Below are 17,467 nucleotides of genomic sequence, written 5' to 3' on the forward strand. Positions count from 1 at the left end.
TGTGATGCTCACAGGGAGTCAGACGGGTGGTGCATCTAAAGAGGTTGGGGTTAATTCTGCCTCCAGCGCGACTCCTCATTCTCGCAGGTCACAGCGTTTTGATTTCCGAGCTCTTATGAAGCGTCGGATTGGCCGATGAGAAATGAAGGCTCCGTATGTGGTGGGGAATCTAATTACTGTGCTGTAATTAGTGCATCTCTTTCTTAATTGACCTCTGCGAGAGACATATTTCAAAACTACAAATTCAGACGCTGGTAATTTGGAGCAGATTTATGTTCTTCAGCCTAAAAGAGTTCGAGTGAAAGATGGAGCTCGGAAACTATAATGAGGTCTGGGTGGTGAGAAAAAAATGGAAAGTTAAGCTCAAGTCCATTCGGCATGCTAAAGTGCAGCCATCTAGAGGATGACAAAACAAAACCCATAAACCATTACCCATACACCATAGCCTGTACACCAAAACCTTTAAACCATAACCCATACACCATAGCCTGTACACCAAAACCCGTACGCCATGACTTGTACACCATAACCTGTACATTAGACCCGTACGCCATGACCCATACACCATAACCTGTACGGCATAACCCGTTCACCATGACCCGTACGCCATGACCAGTACACCAAAACTCCTGCCATAACTCAAACCCATAACTCTAACCCATACACCATGACCCATACACCATAACCCATACGCCATAACCCATACACCATGACCCGTACGCCATGACCAGTACACCATGACCCGTACGCCATGACCAGTACACCATGACCCGTACGCCATGACCAGTACACCAAAACTGCTGCCTTAACTCAAATCCATAACTCTAACTCATAAACCATGACCCATACACCATGACCCATACGCCATGACCCGTACACCATAACCCATACACTATAACTTGTGCCATAACTCAAACCAATACACCATAACACGTACACCATAACTCGGCCATAACTCAAACCCATACACCATGACCTGTACATCATGACTCGTGCCATAACTCAAACCCATACACCATGACCCGTACGCCATAACTCATGTGCCATAACTCAAACCCATACGCCATGACCCGTACGCCATGACCCATACACCATACCTCATGTGCCATAACTCAAACCCATACGCCATGACCCGTACGCCATGACCCATACACCATAACTCATGTGCCATAACTCAAACCCATACACCATAACTGAAACCCATAGGCTATGACCCATACGCCATAACAAAGTACGCCATAATGCACACGCCATAATTTACACTCCATAACCCATATGCCATAATCCACATGCCATAACTCACACACCATAACTCACACACCCTAACTCATACACTAACATACAGCTTCTCCTTCAGACGTCACAATCTCTAGTGGTTCATAGTGGTTACTGTATAATCTCTTCAGTGACAGTGAATCAGTAAAGCATTAGATCCTCACTTTTGGCACTCGTCCAGGGCCAGGACATGTGGGTGGTCATCCTCTGCCATGCGGAGAACCGTGTCCTGGTGGAACGCTCCCGGTCGGCTCTGGTCCACGCTGTGCCGGATGATGGAGGCCGTGGTGGAGCTCGTCCAGTAGAGCGCATCCCAGCCGCGGTGGTACGCCAAACCCTCCACAGAGCCGACACCTGCACACATTAACATTATAATTAGTGGTATTAGTAGTACTATTAGTTATTACTTATACATTTTTTAAATCAACAAATTAATATGTGATACATTTGTAGTCATTAAATATATATTGTATTGTATAGATACGCATTCATAAACCCAAACAAAAAAGGTGTCTTTAAATATAATTAATTGGTTTGGACACAAAGTATTTCTATCATTCACATTAATTTATTAATATTAAATTGCTCATTCAACTGGTACTGTAGGACTATGGATATCTAGTGAAGTGTTGATCATAAAGGTCATAATGATCGAAACCTTTGCTGAATTTATTTGATGAAACTCCACCCCTCTGATGACAGACCTGCCTCATTGCCTAAGACAGATACACAGCTGTGGAAAAAAAAATAAGAGACCACTACCAAGTTGGAAACCGCTGGAATACAATCAAGAGGAAGATGGATGACCACAAGCCATCAAACCAAACTGAACTGCTTGAATTTTTGCACCAGGAGTAAAGGCATAAAGTTATGCAAAAGCAGTGTGTAAGACTGGTGGAGGAGAACATAATGCCAAGATGCATGAAAACTGTGATTAAAAAGCAGGGTTATTCCACCAAATATTGATTTCTGAACTCTTAAAACCTTATGAATATGAACTTGTGGTCTTTGCATTATTTGAAATCTGAAAGCTCTGCATTTATTTATTTATTTATTTTTGTTATGTCAGCCATTTCTCATTTTCTGCAGATAAGGAATTTGGGAAAATGTTGTCTGTAGTTTATAAAATAAAACAATAATGTTCATTTTACTCAAACATATACCTATAAATAGCAAAATCAGAGAAACTCAATCAGAAACTGAAACTTTTTCAGAGCTGTAGTCTGAGGCAGTGAGGCCGAGCTCATCATCCACCTGATTATCTGATCGGATTACCATCCAGCTCAATCCACATCCCAGAAAAACATCATTAAAGTGAAAGTTCAGCAGAAACTCCTTCAGTGGCTGAAGTTTGAGGCTGGGTTATATTTGAGGCAGTGTGATGTCACTCTGGAATATAATATAAAACCCAAGCAGCTGAAGACTGAAGCCGCATGACAGCGTATAGTAAACATGTGTTCTGTGTGAGTGTGTGTGTGTGTGTGTGTGTGTGTGCGTGTGTGTGTATTTGGAGATCCAGCTGCAGCTCCTGGTGTGAGAGCTGATGAAACTGGTGGAGAGGGGAACAGAGGGGTGGTGAGGGATGATGGGATTGAGCGTAACGAGGCCGGGCAGGAGGCATGGCATCCAGCTGTGAGCTGAAATGAACAACGTGATGCTGCACGCACCAGACCTAACCCCCCCCCCCCCCCCGGCCCACCACCAACACCAACACACACACACACACACACACACACACACCCAGCCAGCGAGAGAAAAGGTCTGATGATGGAACTGCTTTCAGAAGCAGAAGCAGTGCAGTTATTTCCAGCACTGGAAGCTATACCCCCCCCCCCCCCCCCCCTCATTACATCATTAAACCAGCTCAGCCATTTAACACCCTACAGATGACCTGATCAAATACAGCACAATCAAATACAATCAAATAAACAGATTCACTACTGCAGCCCCCCACAGGCACATCACTCTCACCCAGAAGAAGAACTGAGTCCAAAACTTTACTTTAATGCCATGTCAAGACTAGGGGCCCTATTATACACCCTTCACAAGGCACGTGGCGATGTGCGTTGCTATGTTACACCCCGTCAACAGTCTATTTTTACGCCTTGTGCACGCGTCCTTAAAATAGCATTGGACTTTTGGAATATATTAATGCTGATGAGCGTGGTGGTCTGAACGTGACGTGTGTTCAGGTACATTTTTGGCGTGTTGCTATCTTGGCAGTGGGAAACACAGGTACACCTCTGACCGAGTTAAACCAGGACTACAGTCAACAGTCAGTTGCTCAAACATGTCCGGATCACATTGCGCACCCCAAGCCCAATACTAAACACCGTCACTTCTTTACCACAGCAAAAAACACCTCACCCAGAGCCTTCAGCAATCAACTATAAAAATAAAATATACTTAAAAATCTGCACAATAACTATAAGTGATTAGTTATATTTATTGTGACATAAAGATTTATATTTATGTTCAGTACATAGACTTAGTAACTGTAGCTTAATATAGTATAGTATAGTATATATAGATCTATATAATATAGATCTGAAATTTGCTTTTACATTTTTTTATATTTGAAAAGCATCAAACACATTGTCACCGCACTCTCATGTCTTGCACTGCCCGTCAATTATTCAAGACTTCAAAAATGTGAAATACACAGATCAATGAAGCTATATGTTATCACCATGTTATCTCATAGCCAGGTCACATATAAAATAAAAAACATATTATTCATTAATTAGTTAAGTTAATTAATTAATAAAGTCTTGCCCTGCACTCTAAAATACCACATTGGTAACTGAAACTAATGTTAGTTAGTGTTGCAAACCCATATTTTACATAAATAATAAACAGAATAATAAATCAAATGACATTACTCTTCCTTTATATGAGCTGCTTCACAGTGTGAACATGCAGGGCAGTTTTCTCTGTTTAGTACGCTATAGATCACTAAAATAGAGCCCTAGGAATATATTGGTTAAGACTAAAAATGTATTAATAACTTTGTAAAAGACAAGACTGAATCAATAGCAAGACATTGTAGTTGTTAATTCTCAAAGCTAACACTTTGTCAAGAGCAAGATGCAGTAGAAAGTCTTAATTTAGACCAGGCGCAAAAAAATACCTTTCACGGCTCGAAGCGCACAAAAAAAAAAACAAATAGCAACATTGAGTCTTTGTATTATTTATGTCTAAACAAAGACTTTGTCGGATTCGAGTGAAGCCCGAGATTTTGATAAAACCAACATTTTGCAGTAAACTCAAATCACAACTAAATTCAAGAGCTTTTCATGACCAAGACCGAGACTAATACTTTAGACTAAGACCTTAGACTTTGTAGAAGTTGAGTCTTAATTAATACTAAGAATTTATCAAATGCAAAATTGTGTTAAAGTCTAATCTGAGTCAAGACCAAGACTCAGTCCAGACCAAAACTTGGCAGTAAAGTCAAGACTTTTCAAGACCAAGACATTATAGAAATTAAATCTCAATTAATAATTATATTCAGAATTTGTAATGACCACAAGTTTGTAGGAATTTTAGAAGTCAAATCTGAGTCACAGTACAGATTGTTGACTCTAGATCATACATTTTATAAATAACCATTTAAAAATACCAAAACAAGTGTGTTTCTAAAAAAAAGCTAATTAGACTGAACATTAGCTTTTAGGCTAGCGAGTTTAGAGATTTACACCTCAGAGACTGAAGCTCCAGCTGGAACATCATGTTCATCTCTATTTTCTTGTTGACTTTCGTCTGTTGATTGTAGTGCTGACGTTGTATCTGCTCTTCTCGGCTGCAGAGGCGGATCAGAACACAACAGAACAACAGCACTTGACACATCGTCAATAACTCAAACATTCAGCTCTGAATCAAAGCTCAATCCACATGTATAGACAGATACCGCAGTGAAGATCAACCCCGGGATTCAGACTTCAGGAGATGTAGTGCCAATAAAATAAGACACTCTGGAGCAGAGAAGCATGAAACTGTATTGGCTAGAATGATGCTCCTCCAGCCAATACTTTTGGGATGAGTTGGGGAATTTAGGATGAGATGAAATAGTGCCTTGAGATGAAAGGTCTGGCTTGGTATTGGCTGATATTTTTCTAATTTAACCAATCCCAAGAGACTATTACATCAAATTTAGGAGTTAAGGTTAGGGCTCACTATTGAGCTGTTCAGTCTTAAGAAGCTGCAGTTCCTTGTTCAACCACTAGCTGAAACTCTGGTCCTGGAGCACAGATGAATGAGTAAGACTAACATGTTTTGTGGAGAAAATAAAATAACCACTGAAACCAGGTGTGGTGCATGGCGCACCTGCGTTGCCAAGACAGCAATAAACATCTGACGGTCGACAATTGTCAGGGTTTTAATCAGTCAGCGGCGCACCTGTGTTTTCCGCCGCCAAGAAAGCAACACACCACAGATTTCCCTGAACACACTTCACTTCCAGACCACCACATGCACAAAATCAAGATGTGAAATGTGACTGTTGACGAGGTTTAAGATAGCAATGAGCATTGCAGTGTGCCTTGCGCAGGATGTAACATAGGGCCCACAATTGGAATTGTAAGAGAGAAAGAGAAGTCAGAAAATAGTCAAGAAGAAAATGAATTATGGCATGTTTTTGTTTCACTCAGACGTTCTAAGTGGGATTCAAAGCCCTTTAGTGGGAATAGAGAGAGGGAGCTTGGCTCGGCTCGTCTTGCAGGAGGAGCTGGACAGCGGTTTTCGTTTCAGGGTGTCAGTCCTGACAGCAGCAGGAAGCAGAAGTGAGAGGGAGATTAAGGCTCGACCGAGTTCTGCCTGACTGAACAGAGAAAACTTGTCAAAACTAACCTCAGAAATTGGGGAGAATCGTCGAGCAGGTACGGAACAAAAGCTTCCTGCCTGCTCTCGCCCTCGCACACAGCACAACCTGACGGACCTATTACTGAGCATCAGTGTGGGGGCATTCACAGACTGACTGACTGACTGACCACTGGATGTGGAAACAACAGCAAAAAAACAAATTAGCAAAACTCACAAAGCGTACTTCTCCTTTAACTCTATTCTAGTTCCACCCATCCACCCATTCATTCAGCCTACAGCAGTTTAGACTCACCCATTCATTCAGTCTACAACAGTTTAGACTCCCCCATTCATTCAGTCTACACCAGATTAGACTCACCCCTTCATTCAGTCTACAGCAGTTTAGACTCACCCATTCATTCAATCTACAGCAGTTTAGACTCACCCATTCATTCAGCCTACAGCAGTTTAGATTCACCCATTCATTCAGCCTACAGCAGTTTAGACTCACCCATTCATTCAGCCTACAGCAGTTTAGACTCACCCATTCATTAAGACTACAACAGTTTAGACTCACACATTCTTTCAGTCTACAGCAGTTTAGACTCACCCATTCATTCAGCCTACAGCAGTTTAGACTCACCCATTCATTCAGTCTACAGCAGTTTTAACTCACTGATTTACTGTGCTCTCTCAGACTCCGGCTGCTGATGGCCTCAGTCTGCTGGGTCACTCAGAGGCCACTGGTTTCAAACCTCGTTTTTAATGATGAAGACAAAACACCTCAAAATAAAGAGCAGCTTTTCATCAACTCACTCTAACATCAACACACACTCATAAAGTGTGTAAATAAGTCGGCTGACTGAGTGAACCTCAGGGCTTTGTGTGTGTGTGTGTGTGTGTGTGTGTGTGTGTGTGTAAGGCTTTCATTTGACTGATACTCTGGCGTCCCTCAGCCCATCCATCAGGGTCTCGCCGCAGCTGGCAGCCCGCCGCTTCCCGGGTTAATCGCCTATTGATTAAGAGCGCAGCGCTGTAATCCTGACAGGGTTATGGCGTGATACATCACCACACCCAGACGAATCACCTGATCACTCCGGCAAGGAGCGGCGAGGAGAAATCACTGCACTCATTCTCCCACACACACAACCTTCACATCCAGTCCAGCTGCAGGTCCCCCTCACAAACCTCAACCTCAGTTTAAAACACATCACTGAATGATACAAAAACAATTCCACACTGAATGATTTATTTATGCAACCAGGCAAAATGTACAAATTACAAAGTTGAAGATGAAATTATTAATAGCTCTAAATGCTCTAAAATTATGTTTACTGGAAAAAAATAAGAGACCACTTTATGTGATTTAAATGATGAGTTTCTTTTATTTCACCAAATTGAAAACCTCTGGAATATAATCAAGAGGAAGATGGATGATCACAAATCACCAAACCAAGCTGACATAAAGTTATCCAAAAGCAGTGTGTAAGACTGGTGGAGGAGAACATGTCAATATGCATAAAAACTGTGATTAAAAACCAGGGTTATTCCACCAAATATTGATTGCTGAACTCTTTTTCTAAAAACTTTATGAATATGAACTTATTTTCTTTGCATTATTTGAGGTCCTCTAAATTATAATATTTTTATTTGGAATTTGTGAGAAATGTTGTCCGTAGTTTATAAAATAAAAAAACAATGTTCATTTTACTCAAACATAAACCTATAAATAGCAAAATCTATCAGAGAAACTGATTTAGAAACTGAATTGGCCTCTTTTTTTTCATAGCTGTATATACAGTACATATATTTATAATAGTCTACAGGATAATATGTCCATTTTTTATTTATTTATTTATTTTTATGAATCACTCAATTATAAAATATTACAAAATAATAATTTGTAGCTATCAGCTCATGAATTTAGACTGAGGTCGATTAATGAATTGCTGACAAACAATAAAGGCAATAGAGACAAAAAAGATCTGCTTTAATTAGCTTTCTTGCTAATATATACGATAAGTAAAGCTCTGGTATCTTTTAAGTTTCAAAATTTAAAATCTAGGATGTGCAAATAGGAGCAAAAGAATAAAAAAAGAAAAGCACGAGACAGTCATTTTAGTTTTCACTTTGAAATGACTGTATTATACAGTACCAATCAAAAGTTTGAACACAGCTTCTTATTTAAGGTTTTTATTCATTTAATTTATTTTCTTGCAGATTATTTTTAAAGATATGAAAGCAGGTAAGTGACACATATGGAATTAAATAGTAAACAGAAAAATAAAATGAGCTGGGATGAGCTGGAGCTTTACAGTGTGAAGGAAAAGCAGGAACTATTGTTCAGCACCTCCAGAAACTCCTTCCTTCAAGATGCTGAGAAAACTATTCCGGGTGACTCTACCTCAAGAAGACACTGTCTTTTTATTACTTACTTATTTGTTTGTTTACCGTATTTTTAGCAATACAAGGCCTTTAAAAAAAAAAAAAAAGAATTGGCAGTGCGCCATGTAATCATGTGCCTTATGTATGACTTATGAACTGTACCAGTCAGGTTGTAATAAGCAGTAAAGTCACTCCGCTGAAGTGCAGCATTATACAGGAGTTTCAGTTTAGTTGTCCAGTACCGAGACTCTAGCAGTATTAGCATTAGCCGCTAACCACGCTAAGCACAATCTCTTTTGCCGTTCAGTGGTGAGTATCGTCAGCCTGCAGTCTGCTGCTAACCCTGGCTAGCACTGCTGAAGCAGCATTAGCACAAGTCCCTACATCTGCAACTTACTTTGTGACTTACTTCTTTTGTTTCTGTTTGTATTAGTCACTTTTATTTGAATAAAGTGTATTTGTTCATTTGTATATGTGACTTAATTTGGCATGGTCTGTCTGTTTTAGTGAGTTTTATTTCGGACACGGTTTGTTTGTGTCTTTGCATTAGGAAACTGAATTCAAGTCTGTACGTTTGCTGATAATAGGTTATATGAAAAAGTAAAGTGGTGCAATGTTAACATGTGTTACTGCAAGGTCTCCAGCTGTTATTGCATTGTTGTTCGCTATTTTCTTTATTTACAATTTTAACCCTTAGAACCCTACGAACGGATTTTCTGTCCAAAATCGCACCTTGTGTTCTCAGCTTAAATACTCAGGAATCCTTTCACACATAAACATAATCTATATATGGTTAGAAAGGTCGGAACTTACTCTTTCTAAAAATAGAGATTCTAGACATCCCAGTGCGGTAAAGCATCTACAAAAAACCCATTGTGAAAAACACCTAAAAAAGTGAGATCTCCTTCCCCAACCAATATTATTTACCTTTAGTGCTTCAAACATATTTATATGATGTTTCAAACCAAATAATATCAGTAAATAATTACTCAAAAGTGTCCACAGAAAAACTACCTGTGAAACTACCTACTCAAACTAAAGCGAGGTATGGTGTGCGCACTACTTTATATCGTTTTTATTTTACTCGCACATTTTTACTAAGTAGTTATTTTGCACATAAAGAAACATTTTTTATTTATTTAGACTAAAAAGTTTATATTTTTGTATATAGTTTTCTTTGTGTGTCCTGATTAAAATACTGAAAGGCATCGGCTGCTCTGAGTGTCAGGTTTTTAGTAATCTACATGTATCCTAGAGGTGTGATTATCAAGAAAAATAAATCCGCCTGATGCTGTTTCTCCATGTATTTTGTCAAAGTAATAATTCATGTAATGAACTATCATCAATATTCTTATGATTTAAACTCATAAACACTCTAGTCTAACAATTGTTACAAAGATATCTTAGGTGTGAATATATTTCAAGTCTATACATTCAAAAATAAGTAAAAAAAAACAGGCGCTTGGTAAAATTTTGACCAAAACATGATCAGTTCCAGGAAAATATAACAATTCTGCTTCCTTTTACATTTTAAATGATTACATTTTTGAGCAGCCGAATGGCTTCTGGAGTAAACGAGATCAGGGCATGTATCTGTCTGATATAATTACTGTGTTATAAGACCTGAAAGAGGAACTGACAAAACGAAGAAAAAACACACCAAAACAGCCTGAGGTTTAAAGGGTTAGTACTGTTTCAGACAATATTAGCTCCGCCCTTTCACTTCTGCATTGTGGGAAAATAATGTCCATTCTAATCACAAGGAAAAATGGTCTGGTTCTGAGTATGTACTATATATATTTTAGTATACTCAACTTTTATACTTTATTCTACACTAAATACTTCATCCTCAAAAAAACTATTCTAGCGATTATAAGCAATTACTACACAAGCAGGACACACCTTGTGTTCATTTTCTTACAGAGTAAATATTGGAGTCCATCATTCAAACATGTTTACATCAGTATTACGTATTGGATCATAGCAGATTACCTTTAGCCAGGACCTGGTGTCCGGTCCAGTCGTCATTAATCATCTGGATGCTGGCGTAGTGAACGTCGCTGTAGAAGATGCGGTTGGAGCCGTCAGTTTTCTGCCGGTAGTCGAAGGCTAGAGCGATGATGTTTTTAAAGTAGGCGGGGTTCTCATAGGGCCTGATAGGATAATTCCGGGTTGTTTGGTCTGACAGGTGGGCGGTCCTCAGGGTGGTCCGCTCTGAGTAGAGCAGGTAGCCTTCATACGGGCGGCAGCGGAGGCCATCCTGAGCCAGGTAACCGTGGGAACACGAGCAGGACTTCCTGTTTTCTCCCATATAAAAACACAACTGCTCACATCCTCCATTACCCCGCCCACACAGATTAGTGCCTGAGAGAGAGAGAGAGAGAGAGAGAGTAGGTAGCTATAGGTGTTTCTAATAAAGTGGCCAGTGATGAAGCACAAGAGTAGGTAGGTGTAGGTGTTTCTTATAAAGTGGCCAGTGATATAGCACAAGAGTAGGTAGGTAGAGGGGTTTCTAATAAATTGGCCAGTGATGAAGCACAAGATAGGTAGGTAGTGTAGGTGTTTCTAATAAAGTGGCCAGAAAAGAAAGCACAATAGTAGGTAGGTATAGGTGTTTCTAATAAAGTGGCCAGTAATGAAGCGCAACAGTAGGTAGGTATAGGTGTTTCTAATAAAGTGGCCAGTAATGAAACACAAGAGTAAGTAGGTATAGGTGTTTCTAATAAAGTGGCCAGTGATGAAGCTCTGGAAGAGTAGATCGCTATAGGTGTTTCTAATAAAGTGGCCAGTGATGAAGCTCTGGACGAGTAGATAGCTATAGGTGTTTCTAATAAAGTGGCCAGTGATGAAGCTCTGGAAGAGTAGATCGCTATAGGTGTTTCTAATAAAGTGGCCAGAGATGAAGCTCTGGAAGAGTAGATAGCTATAGGTGTTTCTAATAAAGTGGCCAGTGATGAAGCTCTGGAAGAGTAGATCGCTATAGGTGTTTCTAATAAAGTGGCCAGAGATGAAGCTCTGGACGAGTAGATAGCTATAGGTGTTTCTAATAAAGTGGCCAGTGATGAAGCTCTGGAAGAGTAGATCGCTATAGGTGTTTCTAATAAAGTGGCCAGTGATAAAGCACTGTAAGAGTAGATAGCTATAGGTGTTTCTAATATAGTGGCCAGTGATAAAGCTCTGTGAGAGTAGGTTTGGTTTAGCAGGACTGTGTGTCAGTTTTAATGTGTATTTTTTAGTTAATCATCATCACAGTGAGGTAGTGTCAGTGTGTAATTTCACAGCAGCAGTTTTTCTGTTGAGTGTGTTGTTGTTGTTTTCCTGGTGTCGTGTTTAAATGCAGGGAGCCTGAATGAGAAGATTAAGTACAGGCCACAAATCACAAGAGAAGCGTTTTTTTTATTTTTTATTATATACCTTAAACTGTAAGAATTGTGTGTGAGGGTGATCATTAATCACGGCGCGTTCCCCAGCCACTCGACAATTTGCACAGCGCTTGATAAATCTCGCCGGAGCGTGACGTATCATATTTTTATCGCCGGTTTCGTATAGTTTGATGGCGTTTGATAAATGAGTGTTGGCGTGGACTCCTGTATGGGGGTCATCTATCAGTGGGAGGAAATGGCTCGGAGGCAGAAATAAAGGAAATGAAGGCATTAGGTGAAACCTCAACCTTTCTCCCGGTCTCGGTTAAACACTTTAACGTCTCGCAGGTTCAGTCCCAGGCCGCTCCTGACCGCGACGGCGTTCGAGGCGTCGTTCTTGGAGCTGCGGCGAATGGAGCCGTTAGCGTAGTTCCTGCAGAACACAACACACAGTTTTATTAATAACCTGATTACACTCTAACATAAATGTTTCTAATAAAAAGTGGCCAGTGATGAACCACACAAGTAGATAAGTGTTTCTACAACACACTCAACAGAAAAAAAAAAACTGCTGCTATTAAATTTACTATAAATTTACCTATACCTATCTTACCAGAACAAGCTGCATATAAATACGGGGGTTGGACAATGAAACTGAAACACCTGTTTTTAGACCACAATAATTTATTGTCCCGACGGACAGTTCTGGTGGAAACAGGAGAGTTGAGGTGCACATTGAATTCTGTCGTGATTTGTTCAGCTGTGGTTTTATGTTTTTTTTAATACAATCTGGGTTAGCACCCGAACATCCCTTTCAGACAGCTTTCTCTTACAGCGTCCACAGTTAATCCTGTTGGATGTGGTTGGTTCTTCTTGGTGGTATGCTGACATTACCCTGGATACCGTGGCTCTTGATACATCACAAAGACGTGCTGTCTTGGTCACAGATGCGTCAGCAAGACGTGCACCAACAATTTGTCCTCTTTTGAACTCTGGTATGTCACCCATAATGTTGTGTGCATTGCAATATTTTGAGCAAAACTGTGCTCTTACCCTGCTAATTGAACTTCCACACTCTGCTCTTACTGGTGTAATGAAGATTGGCCACCAGGCTGCTCCAATTTAGCCATGAAACCTCCCACACTAAAATGACAGGTGTTTCAGTTTTATTGTCCAATCCCTGTATACCATAATGATATACAATCTTCTATAACAGTACAAGAATCTATTGTAACAAACCCTTTGAGTGCTGGTTGTTATAGAACATGTAAGACTAGCACAGTGCATATTGCACATGGGTGTAACTGGGACATGTAGATACAGTATATAGGGGGAATAAAGAGAGAGAGAGAGAGAGAGAGAGAGAGAGAGAGAGAAAGAGCCCTCTCTTAGATCCAGAGGAGACTCCCAAGAGAATATTTAGCCTCAGCTCTTAACCAATTAAACGCTAGGGCTACCTTTTGAAGACTTCAACACACATATAAAACAGAGAAAGCGCTAAACCTGGAAAGATATAGGTGAAGTTAGCTTTAATGATATCAAAAGAAGCATTAAAATTCAATTGTCTAATATAAACAGGGACAACCACTCCAGGTTCCAGGTTATCTCACACCTGGGGCATACTACCAATAGCTCAGCTCACATTCCTGTACATGCGGATAAGAGACATTAGTCCATAAACACCCTAAAAAAAAAAGACTCCTATACACTAGAATATGAGCTAGTGGTCCACAGACGCCACCAAAAAACACTCCTGTACACTAGAATAGGAGATATCAGTCTGTAAACACCCTCAATAAACACTCTTATACACTAGAATAGGATATATAAGTCCACAAACACCCCTCCTTTAAAGTACTAAGTTCTAGACACCATTAATAAACACTTCCATACACTAGAATAGGAGATATTAGTCCATAAACACCTCAATAAACATTCCTATACACTAGAATAGGAGATATTAGTTCATAAACACCATCAATAAACACGTCTCTACACTAGAATAGAATATATTGGTCCATAAACACCATCAATAAACACTCCTATACACTAGAATAGGAGGTATTAGTACATAAACACCATCAATAAACACTCCTATACACTAGAATAGGAGATATTAGTCCATAAATGTCACAAATAAACACTCCTAAACTCTAGAGAGGAAGATACTAGTCCATAAACACCTAAGTAAAGACTCATGTACACCGGAATAGGAGATTAGTCTATATGCTCTTAATAAACACTCATACACACTAAAACAGGAGATATTAGATCATAAACATTATCAATACACACCCATTTACACTAGAATAGGAGGTTTTACTCATATATGTCCTTAATAAACACTCATTTACACTAGAATAACAGATACTAGTCCAAAAACACCACCAATAAACAATCCTAAACTCTAGATGATATATTTGTCTATGTTTGTCTATATATATATGATATATTTGTCCATGAACACCAGCAAGAAACACTCCTAAAAGAGGAGAATACTAGTCTATAAACACCTCAATAAACACTCCTTTACATGACAATAACATATGCTAGTTAATAAACACCATCAATTAACACTTGTATAGAATAAAAACGTATATTTTACTCTATAAACACCTTGATAAACAGGCCAATACTCTAGAACATAACATACTAATTAAGAACCAACCTAATAAGCACTTTTATACACTAGAATAGGAGATTCTTATCATTAAGCACCTGAATAAACACTTCTGTACATTACAATAGTAGATATTAGTCCATAATGACCCCAACAAATGCTCCATCTAACTAAAACAGGGGAAATTAGCCCATAAACACCCTACATAAACATTTCCAGACAATGGAATATGGTATGTTAGTCCATTTATATCTGTATAAACATTCCTATAGCTAGAATATAGGATATAGGACATATCCGTGCATTACTATTGCAATATACAATAGCATACAACATATTAATCCACAACCATGGTCCACAATGACTGGCTAGTTGGCCAGACAGCCTCCAGTCAAAGACCTCAGAGCTCCAGGAGATCTTTTAAAAGCATATTCTGACGGCCGATCTGAAGGGGTTAAAGCAGCGCAGACATATGGCACGGCATAAGGTGAAATCAGCCACCCATGTGATGACATTGAGCTATAAGAGATCCACACACAGATGAGTGCTGCTGGAGTGTTGGTAAAGTGACCTTGTGTGAAAGCTGGATAATCCCTGATGCAGAGAGAGGGCAGCACTTTTCCTCGGCAGCCGTTTGAAGAGACTGTAACATTTATGGAAAAAATAAATTACCTGTCAGACCAGTAGAGGTAAGAGCCGAAGACGGCCACGGAAAACATATCGGCTCCGCCGGCTGACAGCACAATCTCCCGCTCCGCGCCGCTCTCCAGGCTGATCCGCTCGATCTTGTCCATGCGAGCGTCGCACCAGTATAATTTGTTTTCCTGAAATGCAATTTGAAAGCAAACTTCAGGAGGGGGTGCCGTTACCTTTATCAGAGCAGTGTGTTAACAATATAGAGCATTACAGACCGCTAAAGCCCGGAAACTGACCGGAGATCAGTCCGGCTGCACCAGCTCTAAATGCTAACTTCAGATCATTTTAGCTTATTGTCTAGGCCAGTGCTAAATGGTTATGAATGTTTGATGGTTAACATGGTTCACTGAGTCTTGATCAGCATGACCAGCATGACTGGTATTATCTAGCTAGCTGTTTTTCCAACATGCCCAAGCTAATTAACTTACAATACCAGCATGGCTAAGATGATCAACTAACACTACGGTTCAATCCAATTTTACCCCTTGGCTCTACCCTTTACCCCTACCCCGCTGTTTTGCGTGTACACCGCGAGGGCTTAGGTGTGTCCCAATTCTTGTAAGGGAAGGAATAGGGTTTGTTAGCCCTTCAAATAGATATTTTTCAGAGGCACACTTCAAACCGAGGGGTTTGAGAATCACTGGTAAGATGGCAAAATAAGCGACCAAAGAAACCCACAAATGTAAATATTTTTCTTGTTAAAAGTGAAGATTAGCACAATATTATCATAGTGTAATATGTAGTTTCAGTGTTTTTTGGCCAAAGTCTTCATGACAAGCATAAAAAAGATTGATAGTAGTTTGTCTCAGTAGCTGGCTAGTTAACTTTTCTGTTCCACCTTAAATGTGGCAACAGCTGGCAGAGGCAGAAGCATTTAAGCTTTGAGATCCTGATGACGTATCGGGTGCTTGAAGGGTTGCGCCAATTCTTAGGGGGAGGATTTACACTAGAAAACAAGGAATAGGAGTAAGTGGTAGGTCCAAGGGGTGAAATTGAATTGGGCCTACTAGTTGCAAAAAAAGAGCAGCTTGATGACTAGCATGTTCGCCTCTCAGTGTTGGAATCTTGGGTTCAAGTCCCTATCTGGGTGCAGATTCCCTGTTCTCCTTGTTAGACAATTGGTTTCCTAATATAGTCCAAAAATACATAGATCAGGTTAATTGATTATTGGTTATTCCAGAGAAACTTAGGAGCTCGTACCTGGTAGTCTATGGAGATTCCGCTGGGCCAGGATATTCCAGAGTTAGCAAGCACCATTTGCTCTGAGCCGTCCAGTCGGGCCCTGCTGATTCTCGGGGTTTGACCCCATTCTGTCCAGATGAGGAACCTGAGCAAAAAAAAAAAAGCAGCAAAAGGTTAAACGACATCCACCTCTAATCAGCCTTTCACCTTGAAATGCTCCCAGCTGGGTTCTTCTGTACAGTTTAGGCTTCAACAACACACAGAGGACAACTACAACAATTATTATACCCGGAAACCTTAACCCTGAAAGATCTTCATGTTCCCTGATGACATTATCTAAAACAGGGGTCTCCAGCCTTGCTTCTTGAAAGCTACTGTCCTGCAGATGAAGTCTGCTGAATGGTACTGTAGATCTTCTTCCAGTAGCAGGCTTGGTAAGCCTTTATTTCAACAGAGATACGTTTGCTTTATAGTCATTATACTTATGAAGGTGCTAGAGAAAGGTCCTTCCTCAAATGCTCAATAATGGTAGTTTTAGGGGCATGGCTATCACACCCACAACCTTGTGGGCAATAATCCAGTACTGCAATACAACCAGTATAGCTTAGAAAAGCATGGTAAGATATTTCAAGGCTACAACACCCTTGGAGCAGAAAGGTTTAAGTCTTGCTTAAGAGCCCAACAGTGACAGGAGACAGCAAAGCAAACCTGGGCACTGAACCCACAACCATGTGGGTAATCAAACCACTGAGCCATGACCCAGCTTAAACAAACGGGATCACAGTACAATTAGTTCCCTTGGAGCAGCAAAGAGAGCCCAACAAGGGAACTGTGGTGGTTTAGCAGGAACAGGCATCAAACCCACAACCCTGTGGTCAATAATCCAGAACTCCAGTACATTCAGTTTAGCTTAGAAAAGCATGGTAAGAGCTTTCAAGGCTACAGCACCCCTGGAACAGAAAGGTTTAAGTCTTGCTTAAGAGCCCAACAGTGACAGCAGACAGCATAGCAAGCCTGGGCACTGAACCCACAACCATGTGGGTACTCAAACCACTGAGCCATGGCCCAGCTTAAACAAACGGCATCAGAGTACAATTAGTTCATATGGAGCAGTAAAAAGAGCCCAACAAGGGTTTAACAAGAACAG

The 17,467-nt window shown here is 40.2% G+C and overlaps 1 protein-coding gene across 1 annotated transcript in view; it reads right to left on the minus strand.

Annotated features, from left to right (window-relative positions):
• lrp1ba (low density lipoprotein receptor-related protein 1Ba) overlaps window positions 1–17,467 on the minus strand; it is a 327,687-nt gene that overhangs the window by 121,766 nt on the left and 188,454 nt on the right. Inside the window, exons 38-42 of the mRNA XM_049470884.1 lie at window positions 16,339–16,465; window positions 15,115–15,266; window positions 12,131–12,255; window positions 10,453–10,824; window positions 1,440–1,629 (exon numbers count right to left, since the gene is read on the minus strand). Of these exons, the coding sequence (XP_049326841.1) occupies window positions 1,440–1,629; window positions 10,453–10,824; window positions 12,131–12,255; window positions 15,115–15,266; window positions 16,339–16,465 (966 nt within the window). The remainder of the gene's footprint in view (window positions 1–1,439; window positions 1,630–10,452; window positions 10,825–12,130; window positions 12,256–15,114; window positions 15,267–16,338; window positions 16,466–17,467) is intronic.

The sequence above is a fragment of the Astyanax mexicanus genome, chromosome 23, assembly GCF_023375975.1.
Source record: "Astyanax mexicanus isolate ESR-SI-001 chromosome 23, AstMex3_surface, whole genome shotgun sequence".
Taxonomy (NCBI): domain Eukaryota; kingdom Metazoa; phylum Chordata; class Actinopteri; order Characiformes; family Acestrorhamphidae; genus Astyanax; species Astyanax mexicanus.